Source organism: Panthera pardus, unplaced genomic scaffold, assembly GCF_024362965.1.
Source record: "Panthera pardus isolate Hobbes unplaced genomic scaffold, ASM2436296v1 HiC_scaffold_15, whole genome shotgun sequence".
Lineage (NCBI taxonomy): Eukaryota > Metazoa > Chordata > Mammalia > Carnivora > Felidae > Panthera > Panthera pardus.
Window position 1 is genome coordinate 57,992,481 of NW_026526710.1, and position 24,667 is coordinate 58,017,147.

Genomic DNA, 24,667 nt, shown 5'->3' on the forward strand with positions numbered 1-24,667 from the left:
AGATTAATTTCTTCATGAAGTCTTTGTATCTAAAAGATCAAACCTTAGTAATAGTAATTTACCAATGGGGAGATTGTGAGCTTTATCTAGGATAGCAAGCCTGATAGAGCTCTTTGTCTATGTCAGAAGGCTGACAGCATTCAGTGGCAACAGTACAGCTTAGCTGAGCCCTTGCAGCTGTACATCACTGCTGTCAGGTTCCAATGTACCCTGTGGTGTCAGTGACATAGAAAAATGTGGAGAAGGGACATTGTTATAGTCAAAGCAGTGAGTACTTTGTAAGGTAGCTGGCAAAACAAAAAGATTGTCTATCAGAAAGGTATATATATGTCACAGACTATGAATTTCTTGGAGCCAAATTCTAGCAGAAGTCAACAGAAAACCAATGGGAACCCAATTATCAGCAAGACACATGGGAAGATTTCAATCTGCAGGGAAGAAAAACTTTTATCTCAGAAGTAAGTATCAGGGAGAGGTTGGTAAAAGGGTACAAACTCTGAGTTATAAGATGATTAAGGTGTGAGGATCTAATGTCTAACATGGTGATTACAGTTGATAATACTGTTTTAGATAACTGAAATTTGCTAAGAGGGTAGAACTAAGTATTCTTATAAAAAATTAAATATGTGAAGTAATGGGTATTTTAATTAACCCCATGGTGGGAATCAAATAATCATGTTGTAAATTTTAAATATATTATACTTTTATTTGAAAACTAAACCTCAGTAAAGCTGGAAAAAATAAATATTTAAAACTATAATTCCAATTTGTTAAAAATAAAATTCCCTTTTCTAAAAGGTCACATTTCAAATATTGAGGGTTAAAATACAGACATATTTTGGAGTCACAATATTCAACACAGTACAGGGTATAAGACATCTGACCAACTAGAAACCAAGGTCAGTGGTAAAAAGGAATTTGAGTACCTGTAAACCTATCAAGATAGTGACAAAGAATAAGGAAGTGAGTGAGCAGGGGGTGAATAAGAAAGGAACAAGTGATGTAATGGGGGACATAAGTTGACAGCCTGGGCAAAATGAAGAGGACAAGTTGTCCTTGGGTAGAACTGGAATCCTAGATCAGAACTGTCAAAACATCACAACAGTGAGTCTGACTTGTTAGCTGGAGATTGGAAGGTATAATATGGGTTCCATAGGGAGGCTGAGTTGGGCTGTGTTTCTCACAAAGTGGTCCACAGATCATTTACCCACATTAGCATTACATTGAGTGCTGGTCACCAGATTCTGCTGTCCCATCACAGACACAACGTATCTGAATCTGCAGATAAGGAATAGCGAAGCTTCAAATTTGATGCTAGATAATTTGTATGGCCACTGGAATGTGACAAATTTTGAGGTAGTTGAAAGCCATGATGCCTCAATTATGGGGTTCAGCGGGTGAGACAGAGATGTAGGCTGGCAAGAGAGATCAAGAGACTTGAGATTCCTTATATAGAGAATAAGGCTGTGTTTGTGGTGCCCACCTCTGCCTCCTCTGTTCCCCTGATATCTGTTCTTCCTCCTCATTTGCTCATTTGTTCTATACCTAAAAATCTTTTCCTTTAGTATCTATTAAGAAAAGACTCTCCAATCTTCAAGACTCCACTCATACTGTTTTGTTTTTGTTCTTTTGCTTGAGTTCTAAGATGATCACCTTTATTTTGATGCACAAATGTGTGAGGTAATGCAAGCCTGAGGTGCATTAAGAGCTCAACTTTGGAGTCGTCATTTCCTTCTGGAAATATCACTTAAGCTATAAAAGCATGCTAACATGCTCTGTAATTTGGATATTCTAATCTTAAAAAGCAAAAGCCTATCTTGGCAGCATTGCTTTTTCTTTGTAAGGGAAGAAATTCAGGGCAATTTTCCTATACACTTCACTCTTTCAGATGAGTTGGTTATAAAATAGCTAAGAAAACATGACCTGAGACATTTATGTAGTTAAACACATCATCAGGAAAGAGTACTTTTTTTTCCAAATGATTACTGTATTTAAGTCAAAGGACAGCATTCAAAAATATTGAAGAAATTTCCATAAAACACCTGGATTACTTAATGTCATTAAAATATGTAGCACCATTTAACAGTTTACATTTTTAAAAAGCTTAGTAAAATACTTCCTCAATAGCATACAATCCCATATATCACTAAATCGAACAAGTTAGACTAATATGAAACTATACAATTTCAAAACAATTAATGAAATTTAATAAATTAAATTAATAAAAATGAATAATTAGAAACTAATTAAGTTAATTATTAACTAAATCCCAGTAATAATATTTAATAATCAATTAGTACATACAGAGCATGCATTATATTTCTTAATTAATCTAAATTAAGTGTGTGATTAAGAAATGTAAGATAATTTATCTTTAATGATGTGCTTTTCATTCTACAAAATTTAATGTTGTATAATTTGGGTGAAATTTCTGCTTCTCTTAGGTGGATGATATTATTACAATACGTCACATGTGACAGACTGCACAGTCACTTAATGAGTTTTGAAATTAAAATGTCTCTGGAGTTGTTCACAAAACCTACCTTGGAGTCAAGATTTTGTGTGAGAGAGATCCGTAGTCCATGCCATGAGAGAGGCAGGCAAGCACTTGTTGAAATAAAGCTAATCCCCATATATAAACAATTAGGTTTAAGATGTGCCAGGTTGGCACTGCATGGCTATTGTATACATTGTACCACAGCTATCAGTAAGCAAGAAGCTAGAAATCACACCTACAATTACCTTTTAGTGAAAGAGTTTCTTTTGATGGTATTGGCTCTATCTAAATATCTTGCCATCATCCCCCTGGTTCAAACTTCTACCACAGACTTCCTTATACGTATAAATATTCTATGAAACAATTTTCTCTGTTTTAAGATCAATATCAATCATATTTCAGTCAACAAGATATTTGAGGACAGTAGAGATTCAACTTTGTAGGCTGAGGCAGAAGGACTCAACAGTAAAGAGAAAATGTGAAGATGTTCAATGGGAGAAAAAAATGAAATGATACACTAGAAAAAACACCAAGGGATGCAATCAGAAAATAAAGAAGGCTTATCTTTAGCAGTGACTCCCAAAGCATGAAACACACAGCTATCGGCATTCTCAAGACTTTCAGTAGCTTCAAGAGGTCAAAACTATTTCCATAATACCGTTAAGATTTTATTTGGCTTTTTTCTCTACTGTGTTGGCATGTGTTCTGATGTGTACAAAAACAATATTGGGTAAAAGGACTGTTGCTTTGGCATGAATCAAGGTAGTGACACCAGATTGAACAAGTACAGTATCACTTGCTGCCACATACTCATAAAGTTTTAGAATAAACTTGAAGCTGTCAAAATTAATTTCACTAAATATTGACCCTTGAATTAACATTTCTAAGGAAATGTGAAGTGCACATACACATAAAACAGCTCTCTATACAATGGTTTTCTTGAGTTAAAGCACTTACACAGCCGGCTGGAGTTATGAGCTGAGATAGCCACATTTTTAGAAAACACTGATTTTGCCTGAAAGAATGCTTAACAGATAAGCCATCGTTATTCAGGTTTGAATACCTGGCATACATTTTCTTGACAATTAAGAAAATGAAATTTTCATTTCAAGGAGTACTACTGACAATATTTGTGGCCAATAACAAAACTTAAGCATTCACACAAATATAAGAATTCTGGCAACCTTGTATCCTTTATCATGAACTTCCCAATTCTAGAAGACTTTTAAAATGAAACTGGTAGGGGCGCCTGGGTGGCTTGGTCGGTTAAGTGTCCGACTTCGGCTCAGGTCATGATCTCACAGTCTGTGGGTTCGAGCCCCGTGTCGGGCTCTGTGCTGACAGCTCAGAGCCTGGAGCCTGTTTCAGATTCTGTGTCTCCCTCTCTCTCTGCCCCTCCCCTGTTCATGCTCTGTCTCTGTCTCAAAAATAAATAAACGTTAAAAAAAAATTAAAAAACAATAAAATGAAACTGGTAAGTAAAATTAATGAACCTACTATTTTGATATTATATAATCAAATATGTTACCATTTGGAAGATAGGCATAATTTAGTGAACCAATATTTTCTATGAGACCAGTGTGTGGTATTACAAAACCATGTATATTTTTGTAAAAGGTCTATTTAAAAATGCAAGGTAAACCAATAAATTTTAAGATACAAGGGTATCAAAAATAAATAAACCAACAAACAAATAAGCCACAAGAGTATAAAATTCAACTGACATGGGTATAGATTCTACTTGGCAACTAATTTTTAAGAAAATATCCCTTCTAGGATATCCTGTATCATCAAATAAAAATCTCCACAACTACCTGGAAGAACTTTGAAAATATGTTCCCTTTTCTAACCTTGGATTTTTTCCATATACTTACCAAACCAAATGTGCATTGCAGCCTGAATAAAAAAGCAGATATGAGAATTCAGCTGTCTTCTTTTTGGCCAGACATTAGTGAGATTTGCAAATAGTATAAAACTGTGAGTAAATTTGGAGGAAAATATAGGTTGATCTTATTTTTAAGAATCAGTTATTGATACTAACATATAATCAGGTTACTATTATTAATTTAAATAATGTAAAAATAATAAATTTAAAGTTCTGTTTTAATTTTTAATGTGGTAAATATCAATAGATATATATTGATACTTATCCGAGTTTTAATTTTTAATATGGTAAATAGCAATAGATATAGATATTTATTGATATCTGCTTATCTCAGATAAACAGAAGGCCTTGTGGGTCTTTAATAATTGTATGAATGTAAAATAACCCTTGAGAATCATTTGGAATATCTACATAACTTACTGAACCAATGTTTTCCAAGAGAGCTTTTCCAGTAGGCTTTATTTTTTTTTTACCTATAAAATGTATATAAATATGTCATGATGATCAGTACATAGACATGTAATGAGTCTAAATTAAAGCAAATTATTATGAATATAAATTCAGAAGAGTACAAGAGGAAAATGATATGTAAAGGCCCATAGAATACCCATAGTTCTGTGTTTCGCAAGCTGGTTGTAGAGTTTATTGATGGGCATTTTATTTTTATGTACCTATAATTTACATATATTCTGTTACATCAACTATTTCAAAATTTTAAAATTAGAAGATTCTAAGTAACAATTAATTAGAAAATAAGAATGGGAAAAATTGGAGGGCAGTTGAAGCATGCTAATGCTATGTTTTTCAAAAAATAAAAACACAAATTTTGGCTTCTCTTGGGAAAAAGATATATATGTTTGTGGAAAACTGGAGGGTAACATATGAGGTATAAACTAGAACTTCCAAACAATAAGAGATAAAAAATAATAATAGTTACTAAAGACAAGAATGCATTAAAACAGAGACAAAGAGAAATACCACAAATGCAGAAACATAAATTATAATATACCAATAATTATAAAAATGCAAATATATGACATTGTTTTTCAGTCTATATTTTATATTTATACAATATTTTTATATGCTAGTTACAAGAACAATTTAAACAACATGACAGGAGTTAAAGGATTAGAGAAGAGAACTGAAAAAAGCTATAGTAATAGAATGTGGTGTATAAAGCAGTTTTGAAAAGATGGAAAAGGGAAAAATAATAGAGAAGCAATCTGGAGACTTCCAGGGATTATAGTGGAGTAAAGGGTCCTAGACTCATCTCAACCCATGTATACAGCTGGATAGCACCCACATCAGTGTAAACAATCAAGAAAATAATCTGAAGACTGGCAGAATGGACTCCCCACAGCTAAATCTAAAGAAGAGGTCACATCAGAGAGGGTAGGAAGGGCAGGCATGTGGTCAGGAGCCATGCAGACCCACAAAGAAATGTAAATATATTGCATGCTCATGGATTAGAGGAAAAGGTATTGTTAAAATATCTATACTATCAAAAGTAATCCACAGATTTAATGCAATCCCCATCAAAATACTGAAAATATTTTTCACAGAACTAGAACAATTCTAAAATTTGTATGGAAACACAAAAGACTCCAAATAGCCAAAACAATCTCAAAAAACAAAACTGGAGAGCACACAATCAGATATCAAGATATACTACAAATCTGTAATAATTAAAACCATAGGATACCGGCACAAAAATAGACACACAGATCAATAGAACAGAACAGAGTCCAGAAATAAACCCGTGATTATAAGATCAATTCATCTTTGACAAAGGAGGAAAGAATATACTTTGGGAAAAAGGCAACAAATAGTGTTGGGAAAGCTGGACAGCAACATGCAGAAGGATAAAAGTGGACCACTCTCTCACACCATTCACAAAGAACACAAAAAGGACTAAAGACCTAAATCTGATTAGAAGGAGTGCATGCACCCCGATGTTTATAGCAGCATTACCAACAATAGCCAAACTATGGAGAGAGTCCAAATATCCATTAAGTGGTAAATGGATAAAGAAGATGTGAGGCAGGTGTGTGTGTGTGTGTGTGTGTGTGTACATGCTGGAATATCCAGTCATCAAAAAGAATTCAATCTTGCCATTTGCAACAATTTGGTTGGAGTTAGTTTATTATGCTAAGCAAAATAAGTCAGAGAAAGATAAATACCATATGATTTCACTCACATGTGGAATTTAACAGAACAGATGAACATATGGGAGGAGAAATAAAAGAGAAATCATAAGAGACTCTTAAAGATAGAGAACAAACTGAGGGTTGATGGAGGGAAGTGGGTGGGGGATGGGCTTGGTGGGTGATTGGTATTAAAAAGGGCACTTGTTATGATGAACACTGGGTATTGTATATAAGTGATGAATCCCTGAATTCTACTCCTGAAACCAATATTGCACTCTGTTTTTTTTTTTTTAATTTTTAAAAATTTTAAGCGCTTATTTTTTGAGAGAGAGACAGAACATGAGCAGGGAAAGGACAGAGAGGTAGGGAGACACAGGATTCGAAGTAGGCCCCAGGCTCTGAGCTTTCTGCACAGAGGCTGATAGGGGGCTCAAACTCACCAACAGTGAGATCCATGACCTGAGGTGAAGTCAGAGGCTTAACTGACCGAGCCACCCAGGCACCCCACTATTGCACTGTATGTTAACTAACTAGAACTTGAACAAATATTTGAAAAAAAAAAAAAAAAAACCCTAAATCTGAGACTTGAAACCATAAAACTCCTAGAAGAGGGCACTGGGAGTAATTTCTCTGACATTGCCCAACATTTTTCACATATATCTCCTGAGGCAAGCAAAATTAAACAATTGGGACCACATCAAAATAGAACACTTCTGCATAGCAAAAAAAATAATCAACAAAACTAATGGCAACCTACTGAATAGTGGAAAAATATTTGCAAATGACATACCCAATAAAGGGTTAATATTCAAAATATATAAAAATCTTACACAACACGTGCAAAAAACCCCAAATAATCCAATTTAAAAATGGGTAGAAGACATAAATACACATTTCACCAAAGAAGACATATAGATGACCAACACACACGTGAAAAAATGCTCACATCACTAATCATCAGGGTAATGCAAATCTAAACCATAACGAGATCCCACCTGTCAGAATGGCTAAACTCAAAAACAAAAAAACAACCAGTGTTGACAAGGATGTGGAGAAAAAGGAACCCTTGTGTACTATTGGTGGGAATGCAAATTGGTGCAGCCACTGTGGAAAACAGTATGGAGGTCCCTTAAAAAATTAAGAATAGAATTACCATAGGGGCGCCTGGGTGGCTCAATTGGTTAAGCATCCGACTTCGGCTCAGGTCATGATCTCACGGTCGGTGAGTTTGAGCCCTGCGTCGGGCTCTGTGCTGACAGCTCAGAGCCTGGAGCCTGCTTCGGATTCTGTGTCTCCCTCTTTCTCTGACCCTCCCCCATTCATGCTCTGTCTCTCTCTGTCTCAAAAATAAATAAACATTAAAAAAATTTAAAAAAAAGAATAGAATTACCATAAAATCCAGTAATTCCACTACTTGGTATTTACCCAAAGAACACAAAAACACAATTCAAAAAGATATGTACACTCCTATGTTTATTGCAACATTATTTATAATAGCCAAATTATGGAAGCATCCTAAGTGTCCACTGATAGATAAATGGATAAGGAAGCTATGGTATATAGATACACAATGGGATTTTACTCAACCATAAAGAATGAAATCTTGCCATTTGCAACAACATGGACAGACCTAAAAGGTATAATCCTGAGTGGAGCTGGTCGAAGAAAGACAAATACCCTAAGAGAAGAAACAAATGAATAAAGGAAAAAAAAGAGAAATCAATAAACAGACTCTTTATTATAGAGAGCAAACTGATAGTTACCAGAGTGGAGGTGGGTACAGAGATGGGTGAAACAGGTGAAGGGGATTAGGAGTACTCTTATCCTGATGAGCACTGAGTAATGTATAGAGTTGTTGAATCACCATATTGTATGCCTAAAACTAATATAATACTACACATAAACTATACTAGAATTAATTTTTTCTTAAAAAGTAACTTGGACCAGAGCAGGACTAAAGTTTACAATGCATTTTGGTGAATTTATAAAAATAAAGTCTTTCTTATTTCATTGATTAAAAAAAAAAAGAAGCAATCTGGGAGATCCAACAGTTATATACCCATGTGCTTTTAAGAAAATCATCCTATATAGGACACAGTCTAACCAAATTACAAGAAAAAGTGGACAGATCTTCAGTCTTAGTATGTACTTGTCAGATCTCTTTAGTATTTGATATAGTAAAGAAAACAATTGTGAAATTTATGTAATAGATTGATCAGCAATACCAGCTCTGTCTTACTAAAGAAGAAATTGTTAGGCAAATCTCAAAATGCAACTCACAAAGAAAACTTAAAGTGAAAAAAGGAAGTGATAGAATGGATGTATGTATGTACATATGTATGTATATGTGCACATAAAACATAAAAACAAAATTCATCAGAATATGTAAGTAACTCCTATTAATTCATATACAAAGGGTAGGTAACAATAAACATGTGGCCAAGTATAAAAAGATAACTCCTGGGAGGATACAAAAAAGTTACATGAAAAAGTTCCCCCACCTAATTGGCAATCAGGAGAATGGAAATCAAAGTGATGACAGATTTTCATACTAGTTAGACTGACAAAAATGTAAAACCCAATAACTAGGATGCAGAAAATGATTTTTAATATATTCTAGAGGGTGTGTAAATTGGTACAATTATTTTGGAAAGTGATTTGTCAATACCCTCAATACCCAGTAAACTATAAATTTGCATGCCTTCACCCAGTTCAGTTTCACTTCAGCCATGTCTGCTAAGGTTCTTTTTGCACATGTTTTTGAGTGGATGTGCAAAGAAATGTTTGTGGCAGCATTGCTAGTAATGTGAAAAACCTGGTGGAAGCATTTTACAATAGGTCAATATAAATTTCAATGTATTAATTGATTATGCAACCCATTAAAATGCATAAACTAGGTTTATATATTTATCAACATATATATCAAAATAATAACCGTGTGTGAAACAAGAACAAGTTTCCTGAATAGGTAGACTTGTATACTTACATGTACGAATATGTGGGGGTATACATATGATGTATTTAAATATATACAAATAGGCAAAATTATAATACCTGTTATTTCTAACTACACATGGTTTGTAAATATACAGAAACATGTATTGGTGATTAGAGAGCAGGTAACAGGTAAGGAGGCTTGCTCTAGAACCCAGAACTAGGGATAAAGACTGAGGAAGAAGAACATACATTTATAAGCAATATTTATCCTTTTATTAAACAAAAATAACTGAGATAAACGTATACACACACATTTACGTGTATATAGGCAGATACATATTCTGATATACATATATATATCTGCCTATTCCAGGAGCATTTTCATTTTAAGCCTGTCTCTCTTGGAATGAAAGTTTGCACTCCCTAATATTGAATACCAAGTTTCAATAAGCAAGCAGGGAGAGAGGTGTTCTGTAGTTGAGAACAGCCAGCCAGCCTGAATGCACATTACATATGCAGTTATATGCTCTGCCCATTATTATGACTCTATTTTCCATCAGGCAAGAACCAAATAATACAAGTTCTCTTTTATTCTCAAAATAAAAACCAAACCTATCCTGTCTCATAATGTCTCATTTTTTATACAGACACATATACTGAATATACAGCAAAATAGAACCATGAAAGTGCTGAAATCATATTACATTAATGTCATTACTGCATGAATTTCCTAAGAAATGTCATCTTTGATTATATGTCTTTATTCCTTGATCTTTTCTATCTAAAAAAATATAAGAAAAATATAAATCTTAATTTAAATAGTAGCATGCTATACTTAAGATATTCCAACGATGCTTCTGACATTATTGGTTTCTTAGAGAAAAACCATGTTCTATCCAGCCTCTCCCCTGCTGCTCCTCATGGTCATTTTAATTGCAGACTATTCTCATTTTTGTAGTATTACTGATAGATTGGAAGCAGAGGATATACATCATTAATTGCTGTGTATAGAACACTGCATTTCAAAACCTGTCTTTTTTGGCCCCAGATTTTATCTGTTTATTACAAAAATGGCTTTGTCTCCTCCATTAGGACAAACACTACTGAAAACAATGCAGTATTTCCAATTATTCCTGTTTCTTTATACTACACTCAAGGATTGGACCAAGAGACCTAGCTTTCTGCCTGGTCTCTCTCAACATATCCAGCATCATACTTAGCATTGGTGCTTTAAAGGATGTACACACATATTTTTCAATCACCTTTTCTTAGGATGGTGGTGTTCCATGGAATTATTATCTCAAACTTTGTCTCCATCTTCCCTCAGTTTGTGTCCAGTAAAGGAAAAAAACCACCAAGTATTTCTTTGCCTATTCTTTTTAAACATCTTTCTTCTGATTTTTTTTCATTTAGTATAAACTAGTTCCTCCTTCCATTAAGTGGACAGACAAGCTGTGTGGGCAGATGTACACAAAATGGATCCAGTGTGAATAGTGCAGAGGCACTAGCAAGTGGAGAAGTCACAACAAGAAGGGCACACTAGTGTGTGATGTTCACTGAACAAATGGTTTAGTATGCTTATGGTTTAGAATTCAAGGCATGGAAAGTTGGCATGAGAGAGGTGCGCAAGGACTGTGTTTAGATGGGATCTGGCATTGGAATTTACTCCACAGACTATCAGAACAATTGAGTACAAAGGATAAAATTATCATATGCATTTTGAGAAAAACCAAACAAAAGCTCAAAAGCAGGGACCTACTAAGGGTGTTTGACACAGACTGGGAAGAATCTACCATAACCCCTATCCCACCTATACGTGACCCTGCTTCCCTTCACTTCTATCACCCACTAGTTTGGCTACTGTCTCCTAAGTGCCAACAGAGGACCATATGGGTATAGCCCTAGCTCTTACCAGTAACAGTGGGCTCTCAGGGGCCAGTCTCTGGTACATGTAGCTCACAGAGCTTTTTTAAAATAAAACTAAATCCTACTCATTGGCATTTAAATTAACTTATGGTCAATTTAGAACAGCTAGAGGTATGTACAAGGCCTACAAACTTAACTGCTACAGCAAAGAATTCACTGGTCAACAAAAGAACATGTTATTAAAGTGTACCGGTGAGTTCTTCCTCTGGCTATAGCCCACTAGGTAATTTTGAACAACCCTTCCACTGAAATAAACTAGTAGACCTTGAGGGACAGATCAAGATAGATAAAGTTCCTGATTATATTAAGTTGATGTGGGATTTTTTTAGTCTTTTTAGTTTTGTGCCAGAAGTAAATATGATAAGTCACAGTGCCAAAAAAAAAAAAAAAAAAAAAATCAAGAGTAATTTCTTAAAAAAAGAGATTTTAGATGGATAAAAAAGTTATTCATCTCAAGTTTTAAATAAATGTTTAGTATTTTTCAAGGACAGGAAAGATTAAAATTTTTAGCAAATAAGATGAAAATTTAAAAGCAGAATTACTAAAATTTAAAAACACAACAATTTAAATTAAGAACTCAGTGTGTTAGTTTAAATCAGATTAAGTGTAAGGGAAAGAGTAAACAAAAAGAGCATTCATAAGAAAATATCTAGAATGAAGTGCAGGGATATAAAATGATGGAAAATAACAGAAAAATATCCTAGCTGAAATATAAGATAAGGTGAAAAAGATTAACATAGCTCTAACTGGATATTAGAAGGGAAAGAATAATATAAAAGTCATATATGAAGAGGTAATGACTAAGCATATTACAAATCTGATTAAAAAAAAATAAGCCACAACTCAAAAAGCACAGATTTTAACAAGCACACACCCAGAGAGCAAGTAAGCAAGAGAGAGAAAGCCACATAGGTACCTCAAAGTAAACCTCTTTAAAATTATAGACAACAATGGGGTGCTTTGGTGCTTCAGTCTGTTAACCTTCAGACTCGTGATTTTGGCTCAGGTCATGATCTCATGTTTTGGGAAATGGAGCCCCACATCAGGCCAGGCTCCGCACAATACAGAGCCTGCTTGGAATTCTTTCGCTCTTTCACTCTCTCTCAAAATAAATAAACATTTAAAAATAAAATAAAATTATAGACAAGAAAAATCCTAAAATCATCAGGGGTGGCAACTGTGGTATAGGAGGTGTGGTGCAGAGTACCTTCAAAATAACAATTGGATGGGTATCTTATTTTCCAACACAAACAAAGGATACCAGAGCAAATGGAATTCTATCTCCAAATTGTTTAAAGAAAATGATTACAAATCTGGACATACATGAACTGCCACCCAAAAATGTATATTCTTACCAAATATATATGGGACATTTACCAAAACTGATCACATGGCATGTTTAAAAATCAACACCACAAATTTGAAAGGACTAAAATTATAGAGTATATTTATTAAGCAGAAATTCATTAACAAAATACCTCATAATTCACCATATGCCCAGAAATTAAGAACTACACTTCTGAAAAACCCATGAGTAAAAGCAGAAATCACAATCAAGATTAGACAAATTTTGAACTTAATGATAAAATAGGACATAAGGGCTTCAGCTGAGGTCATGATCTCACCGTCCGTCAGTTTGAATCCTGTATCAGGCTCTTTGCTGACAGCTCAGAGCCTGGAGCCTGCTTGGGATTCTGTGTCTCCCTCTCGCTCTCTTCCCCTCCCCCACTCTCAAAAATAAATAAACATTAAAAAAAAATTTTTTTAAATAGGACATAAGAATTTAGGGTATAGCTATATTAAAGTCTTCATTAGAGGTACAATTACAAACTTAAATGCATAAATCAGAAAAGAACAGATGAAAATCAATGAGCTAAGCATCCATTTCAAGCATTTGTAAACAGGGTAGTAAATTAAACTCCAAAAAATTAGGAAAAAGAAATAATCAAAACTAAAACCTGGCAATTATAAAATGGGACAATTTCAAGATAATCTAATAAGAATAGTGAGATAGATGTAAAGGATAATACATTAAGACGTGGGTTTACTCCAGAACTCTATGATATATTTCACAATTAAAAATGAATCAATAAGGGGCCCCTGGGTGGCTCAGTCAGTTAAGCGTCAGGCTTCAGCTCAGGTCATGATCTCACAGGTCATGAGTTCAAGCCCTGGGTTGAGCTCTGTGCTGACAGCTCAGAACCTGGAGCTACTTCAGATTCTGTGCTCCCTCTCTCTCTGCCCCTCCCCCACTCGCACTCAATCTCTCTCTAGAATTAGAATAATAGAATTATTTAACTTAAAAACAGATCAATAGAATGTACTCAATCTGAACAAAGAGAATATAGACCAAAAGAAAAAATGGAATCATTTGCTGAAGCATTTCAGTAGAGAAGAGGTAGCCTTTTCAGTAAATGGTACTACAGCAATTAGATATCCAAAACAAACCAAAACAACAAAGCAAATAACAATAATAATATAATAATAATAATAAAACATTTTATACAAGCAATAATTCAAGATAGATCATGCTCTTAAATGTAAAACATAAAACTTCAAGAAAAGACATAGGTGAAAATCTTTGAGACCTAGGACTAAGTGGTGTTCTTTGATTTGATACCAAAATTATGATTCTTTTAAGTAAAGAATGGACTTCAACAAAATTAAAATTTTTCCTGTAGAAGAGTTTGTTAAAAGAACAAAAAAGCAAATTACAGACTGGGGGAAAATATTTGCAAATCGTATATCTGACAAAGGCCTTGAATCTTGAGTTTACAAAGAATTCCTCAATGCTTAATACTAAAAAAATAAATAAATAAAAATAAAAAATATAAAAAAAGGAATAACCCAATTATAAAATAGTCAAAGGACATGCACAGACATTTCACTGAAGAGGCTATACAGATGGCAAATAAACACATGAAAAGATGTCTAATATTATTAGTCATTGGAGAAATGCAAATTAAAACCATAATGGGATACCACTATACACCTAACAGAATGTCTAAAATGAAAAATAGTGATAACATCTAATGCTGGCAAGGGTGAGAATGTAAAGTAAGTACAGACACTCTGGAAAATATGTTGGTATCTCCTTTCAAAACTAAAAATAGATGCATCCTAAGACCCAGAAATTTCACTCTTGGGCCTTTATCCCAAGGAATTATAGACTTGAGTTCATGCAGGAATTTGTACATAAATGTTCATAGCAGCTTTATTTATAATAAATGAAAGCTGGAAACTACCCAAATGTCTTTAAAGGGTGAATGGATGAACAAACTGTAGTTATATCCAAACTGAATGTTATTCAGTAATAAAAAGGAACACATTATTGATAAACAAAACTTGGATGTACTTCAGGATATAGTGCTTAATGAAAACAGCCAATCTCAAAAGGATGCATAGTGGGTGATTTCCATGTGTAACAATCAAGAAATAAACCATGTGTGCAGAGATGGAGAATGGACTGGTGGACTGATGGTTGCTGGGGGTTAGAAATTGGGATGAGTAGCGAATAGGTATGGCTGTAAAGGAGTAACATGAGGGAGTCTTAAGGTAATGGTACAACAGGGTATCTTGATTGTGGTGGTGGTTATACAGGCTACATAGGTGATAAAACTGCATATAATTATACAAATATACGCCCAGATGAGTGTGTTATAACTGGTGAAATTCAATATTCTCTATGGATTGAACAAATATCAAGTTCTTGGTTTTGATATTTTATAGTTATGTAAGAAAATATTACTGGGGATGCTAAGAGAAAGGTGCACGGGTCTTTACACATTTGCTTGTAACCTCCTGTTCTGTATAATTATCTCAAAACACATTTTTAAATATTTTTTATTTATTTTCGAGAGAGAGAGAGAGAGAGAGAGAGAGAAGAGAGAGAGAGAGAGAGAGAGAGAGAGAGAGAGAGAGAGAGAGAGAGCACGAGCAGGAGAAGGGCAGAGAGAGCGGGAGACACAGAATCTGAAGCAGGCTCCAGGCTCTGAGCTGTCAGCACAGAGCCCGATGTGGGGCTCAAGCTCACAAACTGCAAAATCATGACCTAAGCCAAATTCAGACATCTAACTGGCTGAGCCCCCACGTGCCCCTCTCAAAACAAATACAAAAGCAAGATGATTATGTAATTTCCCAAACATGTGTTTGAATGAAGGGTAAGAGTTCCCAGTGTGCAAACAGGAAGTGTTCCTCTTTCAGAATATCGGTTTCCTTTGCTACTGAAAAGTTCACTTCAGAAAACTTGCCTTTACTAAGACCTACGTTAGTATCTGATTTTCAGATTATTTTCATCAAAATGAAATCTAACGATGATTTTCACTTTTACAAAATATTCTTTACTTCTTTGCTTTATGTCCTTTCAGTTTACAAAAGGTTTTATAGGAACACTGTACTTTCAGATAACAAGGAAAACCTGTTTTTGTAATTCAACCTATAAATATCATTCTTTTGGATTTACAGGATCGTCTTGGTCTCTATGATACCTATACTTATAGCTGCACAAACATACTGAGAGTTTTTTGTTTCTGTTTGTTTTCAATACAACCAGAAGCCTGAGAACTAAAATTATCACAAATGTCAGAGTTTGGCTATACCAGGATACCTAGGAAAGGGCAAGGAGGGCAGAAATCTCAAATAGAATAGTAAGAATTTTAAAACTTCACCTACTCAGTATTTCTTTTGAGGAAGTTAAGTGATTGGTCTGAAAAATTTTAAGAGATATGAACAACTTTGTATCTGGGATTTCATTTCAAAGCTCCAATCTGATTCCCCATAAAGCTTTTCTTTCCTCCTTTCCTTAAAAAGAAGCTTTTCTATATACTTCCACTGACTTGTCAATTTTACAAATGTGGCCAATGATCCATGAAAACCAAACAATTCACTGTAACACCATTTAAATAAGGAAGGGAAGCAAACAGTTATGTCACTTCAAACTGAGTAGACACAACCTCTGTTCCAATGAAACATGAAACTGCCAAATGGGAAGCCATTTAGTCACAGGTGTACAATATATGCAGTAAAATTTAGATTTTCTTATGACATATTTGAATGGAGAAGTGAATTTAATTTAGGATATTTTCATCACTGTTCTTTTTGTATCAGTTTTTAAAATTTTTATTTTTTATGTGTCTATGTACATACGTGCGTGTGTGAGAAAAAGAGCATGTGTGTTTTTCTTTCAGGTCTCCAATATCTCATTTAAGACTTTAAAAATGCTTATAGGGTCTAGATTCTCTCTTATGGAGTCTGAAGTATAAATGATCTCATGTCTTTCCATCTATATTCCTTCTAGCCCTGTGGCTCTCTAGCTTACTGCAGAATCACCCCATTTGTTCAAATAGATTTCTGTGCCTTCTTCCTATTGTTTCTGATTTACGAGGATTAGGATAGAGGCTGAGAATTTGTGTTTCCTACAATGTTTCTAGGTAATACAGATTCATCCTCATTCAGGATGAGGCTGTCCATACATGGAAAAATTAACTTTTCTAAAATGGCAAAACATAATTTTAGGTCTTTCTCATTTATTGTCATTTTTTACTCAGTTTGACCTAGCTCATGATCTAACAGAAATTCCTAACATTGATTCCTCCAAAGCTTTGTTCAAAATTCAGTTACTTCAAGATGGCTACTCTGTTCCACATTTGAAAAGTAGGAAAATAATTTCAAAATACATTTTGCAAAATCTGTGCACTGAAGCCTATACACCGCAGTTAAAAAATTCACTGGGCCTTCTCCCAGTTTTAATCACCTTTCCTTTTGACACAATACCTAAATATTTGATTTGGTAGGGTCTAAATTGTGAAACCTGTTAGAATAACCCAAAGAATAAACAATCCAGGTGAGGGATAAGGATGGTAGTACCTCGTATTTATTAAGTCCCTAGTTTGTACCAAGGACTGTGCTAATCTAATGACATTATCTCATCTACTACCTAAAAACCTGTGAAAATAATATTATCCCCATTCTACAGAAGCAGACACTGAGAGGGATTTTGTAGCACATGATACTGGTTAGAGATCAACGCTTGTGAAGGAAGGAGTAGGAAGCTGGATTGGATACAGGGAGAAGGTCAATGACAATGCAAGCCCAACAGAGTCTTTGCCAAACCGGCATGGGGATCTGGAGCAAGATTTGCTTGACGCAGTGTCCCACTGGATTGCAATGGCTGGAAATTTTTGCCCACGCCTCATTGCAAGTGGGTATCCCTGGGAAGGGTAGGACCTCAGTCAAGGAGGCTTTGTTACTGAGGATGACCCTGAAGCATCTGACAGCTGAAGTGATCTACTGACTATGCCTCCTGTCTCTGTGCTGGGAGGAATATACTTTTTTGAAGGAGAATTTGGGTGTTCATCTTGAGTTTGCCACTCATGCGTCCAAGGACACACTGATTGTCTCAGTGAATATTCAAGCTCAGGACTACCTGGTTCTTTTGATGATATACTTTGTTATTTTCTAAAATGTATTTGCTAAATATAGGTCTTCACTTTGTCTTGAGGAGTCTCATCATGGACACCCACTGTGTTGTGTGACAATGCAACAGTGCCCTCTGGTACCACTGAATGATGTAGCAGTTTGTCCATACATGAAAGGTCTCCAAACTTCACTGTAATTTTGTCACCTGTCATCCTGTCAGCGTGCTGCATGAGTATGGAATTCATGAATAGTCCATTGCTTTTACCCAAGCTGCCATCATCCTTCATCCTGATGACTAAATCTCCTGATTGGTATTCCTGCTTCCATTCTTGCCCTCCTCCATCAACTAGATGGACAACGAAAACTCATTCGTGCCACACCTCTGCTCAAATATTTGAAAGAATTTTCTTCCCATGTGTGTATTTATGTATAAATATATAAATATAAATATATTTATAATTATAAATATTATAAATAAATATAAATAAATTTGCATATAATTTTATTCACGACACCATTTTTGTAGTGTGTAGTTGGTACATACATGCACAAATTGATCATTATCTGTCTCCCCTACTATAATTTCAGATTCTTCTTAAGTTTGAATTTGTCATGTTCACTCCAGAACAACCAGATTCTAAAAACGTGCCAGTTACCTATTGAGTAATTACTAAATATTTGGTAAATAAATTGGATTAAAAAATAGTTTCAGCAAAACTCCACCTCCAAATTCTAGTTTCAAAACTTACCCATCTAGATAAATTACATCAAATTCTAAGCTTTTTTTCCATTTTAATTGGAGTTAATATATTTGGATGTGTAATGAAATGAAATAGCCTATCAAGAAGATGCTATGGAAAGGATAAGTAAGGCTAGATAATTGTCAAATTTAAATGTGTATTCCCATTATATTGCATGAATTATCAAAACTCTTTTCCCACAAAAAAACCCTCATCATTTGGAAAAATGTGTTTGTATCAATTGTCTAATATACTGATTAAAGATGAAGTATTACTCTTTTGCACTTTTAAAAACTCGAATGGCATTTGCAACTACTGCATTATAACATATCCAACATGCTCTGGTACATATTTATGCTTTGTGTTTGACCAAGTGTGTCTTCAAGGTAGGCCCTATCTATCAAATTATCCTGAGGATGCTTGATATACATGTGCCAGGCAGGCTGGTCTTCCCAACTTCTCCTCCTCAATACTCCATGCCTTGTGCACACTCACAGCCCTGGTTCACATTGCCTATTCTCTACACCTACTTTTGTTGTTCCTTCCCCGAAGGACTGTCATCATTCACCTGCTCCTTCCTACCTGGTCAGGATGCCACTCCATTCAGCATCTTCCTTCCTCAAAATGTTGCCAACATTGATTTTTCCTGGTTTTCAACAACAATTGCACTTATGCATGTGTCATATCATTCAACATTTAGTTCTGTTGTTTAATACAATGTTGTACATCACATGCATTGATCCTTTCAGAAGAGTAAGTCCTTGAGGACAGAGACTGGCTTAATCATTCCTTTACTGTGTCCCCAAACTGCCACCGCTCTGCCAAGGGAAGTACATGCTTGACAAAAACTCTAAATAGATGTTTTTCTTAACACAGAAATTTCTTGTCTCTACAGCTTTCATATGCCCCTCTCAATAAAGGAGTTGAACTATTTTCATTAGGTAGATAACTGAAGAATAAACAAAGGTATTTCATGTTTCCAGATCTGCATTCGAAGAGTTAGGCTGTGGAAAGCTGAGTTTCAAGACTTCAAACTGAGTATTAAGCTGCAATTAGACTGTCAGCACTGAAAGGTTTGTCATGGTCTACCTTCAGGATAAAACAGTTTGTGGTCTACAACAGATGTAAAACTTTCCTAACCCAGCTTTCAGATCTTTGGGACTCACTCCATTTATAGCACCATTTTTACTCTGTAGAATTTTGCAAAAACAGAAAAAAGGCAGAAATTATTACTTTCCACTCCCCAGTGTGACAGCAGAAGACCCAATAGGGAGAAAGGCCATGCAAGCTCAGGGACCTGTTGTAGCCTAGGACTTTAAAAAGGGCTTTAGAATAGTTTGGCTGGACTCAGGACAAGATGGTGCCCCTGATTAGAGAACAGTGCCTTTCAGTAGTTTTGAGCACCATTTCCTTGCCCTTAATTTTCCTCACATTCTTCCCAACTCTGGCTATTACTGCCTTGTCCAGCTCCTTGCCCTGGAGCTCCTCGCTCCACCTCCAAAGAGCTATCGTTCTGCTCCTTCCTGCTCCAGTAAAATGCAATTGCTTATCTTCTATCCTCTCAGGAGCATGCTAAGATCCTGAAATGAATATGACCAATTTCATGAAAAACAATAATGGTTTGTAGGCCCAAATTATAAAATAGTGAGATTTCAAATCAGAGACACTGGACATGTTCTCACAGCCCTAACTAGCTATGTGACCTTGAGCAAGTCACTGAATGTATTGAAGTTTCAGATAACTCATAGGTAAATAGGTACCATAAAGGAGCCTACTTTGTGGCCTTATGGTAAAGATGAAATAAAATTATGTGTGCTAAGTGCCTGGCACAGAGTGTTGCAATACTAAATGCATCATCAGGATCAGTGTCAAAATGAATATTGTTCTCAGAGAAAATACTCAAAGTTAAACAGAGCGCTTCAATATATTTTCTTAAAGATGTCATTTATGATGAAGGACATCAGGCACCAAAACTTGTTTCTTTTTCTTGGTACAAAGGGACTTGGAATTCACAAAGATGGACTCAAAATGTAGCCACCCACTCTACCACACAAGCATGATAAGAAGCAGCTGTTATCATCAGCACTTCCCTTTCAACCGCTTTCTATGAGGAAGAAGAGCTGTCAAGTAAAAACCCTGCTTCTCTGCCTAACACTGAACATAAGCACTAGCATGATTTCCTTCAGAAGCTTCCAGAGTTTAACATTATCACTCTAGGACTCTTCACAAAACTCCTTCGAGCTATAGATGATGCAGGTGTCAACATCTTTGTTTTGGGGGGAAAATGTGGAAAAAACCCAAAACTAAAATGGAGACCTATCCTTTAAAGACTGATGTAAGAAAAAAGAGTACATGTGATCAGGGTTTTAGTCTTAAATTTGTCACTAACAGCAGTATTTTATTAAAATCAATTTCTATCAGTAAACTTACTTCTCAAATATCCTCATCCATCAACTGCTTGCCTTACAACTACACGGGACAGTTACAGGATTAAAATAAAGTGAGAATTGAAAGCATTTTGAAAAGGAAAAACCACTCTACAATTATAGGAACAATTATTTCTATCGCAAACACCACAGCCAGAAGCCAAATTTGCATATCAACACTTCATTATTGGAGACATTGGTACATGAGCAGTTTTAAAAAGATTGTAATTTGAGTTTTCATGGTTTTTGCACTTTCTATGACTATCTTGTTTACTTGCTTTTATCTAAAAGGGAAAGTATGTCAAATCTGCTAAATTACTCAGCTTAATATTATTTTTGTTATTTGTTTCAGTGATGTTTGTGATGCCTGTGAGTCACATCACTGCTAATCTGCAATTACCCAGGCTGAGACCGGGTATCTGTTGAACACCTTTGATCCTGGGAAAGCAGAAGCAGAGCCAGGATGGGGAGAGGAAAGCAAATGCCAGCCAGTGTTGGAATCATGGAGAGAAATCATTCTACAGACAATGTGATTAACTTTTGCCTGAAGATGTTTCCCTCATGTTCTCAAATGTACTAGCTTACAAGAGTCACTTGTAGCTCTCTTGACTGGCATTCAATTAAAGGTTTATGTTTCCTAGAAATTCTAAGAAGTACAGTTAAATGTGGTCATGTAATCACTGATGGTATATTTGCATCTCGGGGTGCTCCCACATGTCATTTCCCACAAGTCCTAAAGAAAATAAAAATTAAAAAAAAAACCTAGAACCTCCCCACTCTTCAGAGGAGTATCTGAAGAGTTCACCACTAGACCTATACCTCTCTTTTTTTCTTTCCTTTTTGTCAAGTATCACAGAATAGATTCATATTTCATTGGTGAGATAAACTTGAATTCCTATCTCATAGAAATGTAACCATGTCATACTAAACACTACTTTGGGGAAAAAAAATAAAGCAATGCAGAAGAACAGGTACAGAGGAGACAAATATTATAGCTCCTAAAAAATAGCTGCCACTTTAAGATGCTTAGATTTTCAAGTCAGATATACAAAAAATGCCGCTACAAAAATGTACTGCACGAAATCGTAGAAATTTTGTTTCTGTATTAAAGATAGATTTATAAGCATTGGCTCCATATGAGATATTTTCACTTGAGAAAACTTAAAAGTCATTTGATACAAAAATACAAATATATTTAACACTTAAAGTAGGAGTAAACTGTTTTAGTGAAGATTCTAGCCTTAGAATTTATGAGGTTACTTTAAGAAGAATAAAAATTATTAATTGGAAACACACAAACTATTAAAATCCAGCTCAAATTTAAGGGCAGTTTAAGTAAAGATAAAGTATCTAAAATTATAACTAAACCATTCAATTTAGGTAATTCAATTTACAAAAATTTGTTTTGCATGACTTAGTAATTTAACTTTATACAAAGTGAGTCATGACAATAGAATTGTGAGATGATTTGCCTGGCCCCTGAACTAGGTTTTGGTCATTTAATCTCTTTAGGAGTACTAAGGACAACTGAAGTATCATTACCCTGTAGAGATGAGGCCATCAGTTTGCCCATCAGGCCCTGAGAGTATCTGATCAGATAAGAATAAATTATAATGAACCACATGAAATCTGGTAAAGGATTGCACTATGTGGTTTCTGCTTTATCAGAAGCTAGCCATAGTTTCTGTATTGTCAGTTTTGTTTGTTTGGAGAAAGGAACTGAGGGTCACAATGATACAGCAGGGGCAGCTTGAAGCAGATTTATGGTATATGGAAGGTGTTTCTTATTCAACCTGAAAAGTAGTAGCTTCTGACTCTGGAAGGTAGGAGGAGTCCTATTTTGATTACCCGTCACTGCATGAAAAATTACTCTAAAATATGGTGGTTTAAACAACTCTATTTTATTTGCCTATGATTCTGTGGGTCAGAAACCCAGACCAGGCTCAGCTGAGAGTTGTCTCTCTTCCATATGGATTGACTAGGTTATCTTATAAAGTTATAGTCAGATGGTAGCTGGTTCTAGAACATGATAAGTAGCTTTGCCCACATATGTGGTGCCTTGGCAGGAACTGCGGTGAGGCTGGATGTTGCTTTGTTCACATGGATCTCTCTAATGATTATATTGGTCTTTACATGGTAGCTGGATCTCAAGAGCAAGCATTTTAAGTGGCAAAGGTAGAATCTGCAGAACTCTTATGACTCTACCTCTATAGGCACACAGCATCATCTCTACTATACTCTACTGCCCAAAACAAATCATAGGGCCAGCCCAAATCTAAGGAGTGGGAAAAACAGACAGGAGGATTCCATCATCCTGATGGAATAAAGATACTACAAAGTAGCATGTGGGATGGGATATATTGTGGTGGCTAACACAATCCACCAGAGATTTTAAAAGATTTTTTTTTTTTTTTTTTTTTTTTTTTTAGAAAAGTCACATGCGTCATTTCTTTCTCATAATTCTCAGTATGAACCTTGGAAAGCAGGCATACTTGGTATTACGTACTCTCGGAGTTAAAAGCAAACTAAAAAAAAAATTTGGCACTCACCTGGCGGAACTGTTCTAGGTCAATTTTGTTACCCACCAGCACCAAGGGAATTTCATAGGTGTGGCGGACTTGAAAAATGAGCTCTTTAAACTTGGCAGCTTCCTGGAATGACTGGCGGTCAGTGACAGAGTAACAGATGATGAATCCCTCTCCACCTCGCATATACTGCTCCCGCATGGCTGTGAATTCTGCCTGTAGAAAAAGAACAAAATTGTTACAGAATTTAAGATAGTGAAGCCAACACATTAATAAAAGGTAAAAAGTAGATAAATTATGAGACCAAGTAATTTGGGTAGAAATTTTTAAAAGTTTATTTCTGGGGTTTGCATATAGAAAAGCAGTATGGGGTCTAAACATGAAATCTGAAAGCTTTAAAGTGTTCAGAGTGTTGATATTTAATCATAGAAAATTTGATTCAAGAGATCTTGGGGGGAGAGATTTTAAATAGCAGGTTAACTAATGAACTCTCAGGGATTATGCACATCCTTTTAATAGCTTTCTACTTAATGATCTCGTTTTAGGAAAGGGAATCTAATTTTGTGTACTCTGAACATTCAAACCTAGAGGAAATAATTTTCTCCTCAAAAAGATGAAAAGAAACACAAGTTTAACTTTGATTATCCTTGCGAATGGAGGAAGCTATTAGCACAGATAATCTAAGACCCAGTTTATGTGTTTGGGTTTTCTTAGATTTGTCTCCTGAGGGGCATCAACAAAGGGAACTTGTTGGCTGAGTCATGGGTCCCTTTCCAAGTTCTGTTCACTCTTACATCTTCTTCTTTTTCTGCAGGGAGAAATATACCGCTGTCCTAACCTGGGAGACACTGCTGTATTCGTTTTTCATGTTGTAGCCCACCTGACCTACAATTTCCAGGCAACTCAAAATTCTGCATTTTGTCTGAGCTGCAATACAAAACATTCCTTTTAGTCTAAATATCTGTTTTCATTCACTGTTATTCTGCTGAATCCATGGTTAAAATCACAAGGGCTAGTTAGATACATGCAATGGGAAGTATAAAAATTAGATCCTGGCTGTGGAACAAGCCATATTCAACAGTAAAAGAACACAAGAATATATTGTGACTCGGAATGTTTGTGAAATAAGTCCTCAAAGAAAGGAAGGATCCCATGATCTTGAACTGT

General features: G+C 35.3%; 1 protein-coding gene across 1 annotated transcript in view; it reads right to left on the bottom strand.

Moving 5' to 3' along the window:
* The window catches only part of RIT2 (Ras like without CAAX 2), a 371,092-nt gene that overhangs the window by 165,400 nt on the left and 181,025 nt on the right, over window positions 1–24,667 (bottom strand). The window contains exon 4 of the mRNA XM_053902650.1: window positions 23,525–23,716. Coding sequence (XP_053758625.1) covers window positions 23,525–23,716 — 192 coding nt within the window. The remainder of the gene's footprint in view (window positions 1–23,524; window positions 23,717–24,667) is intronic.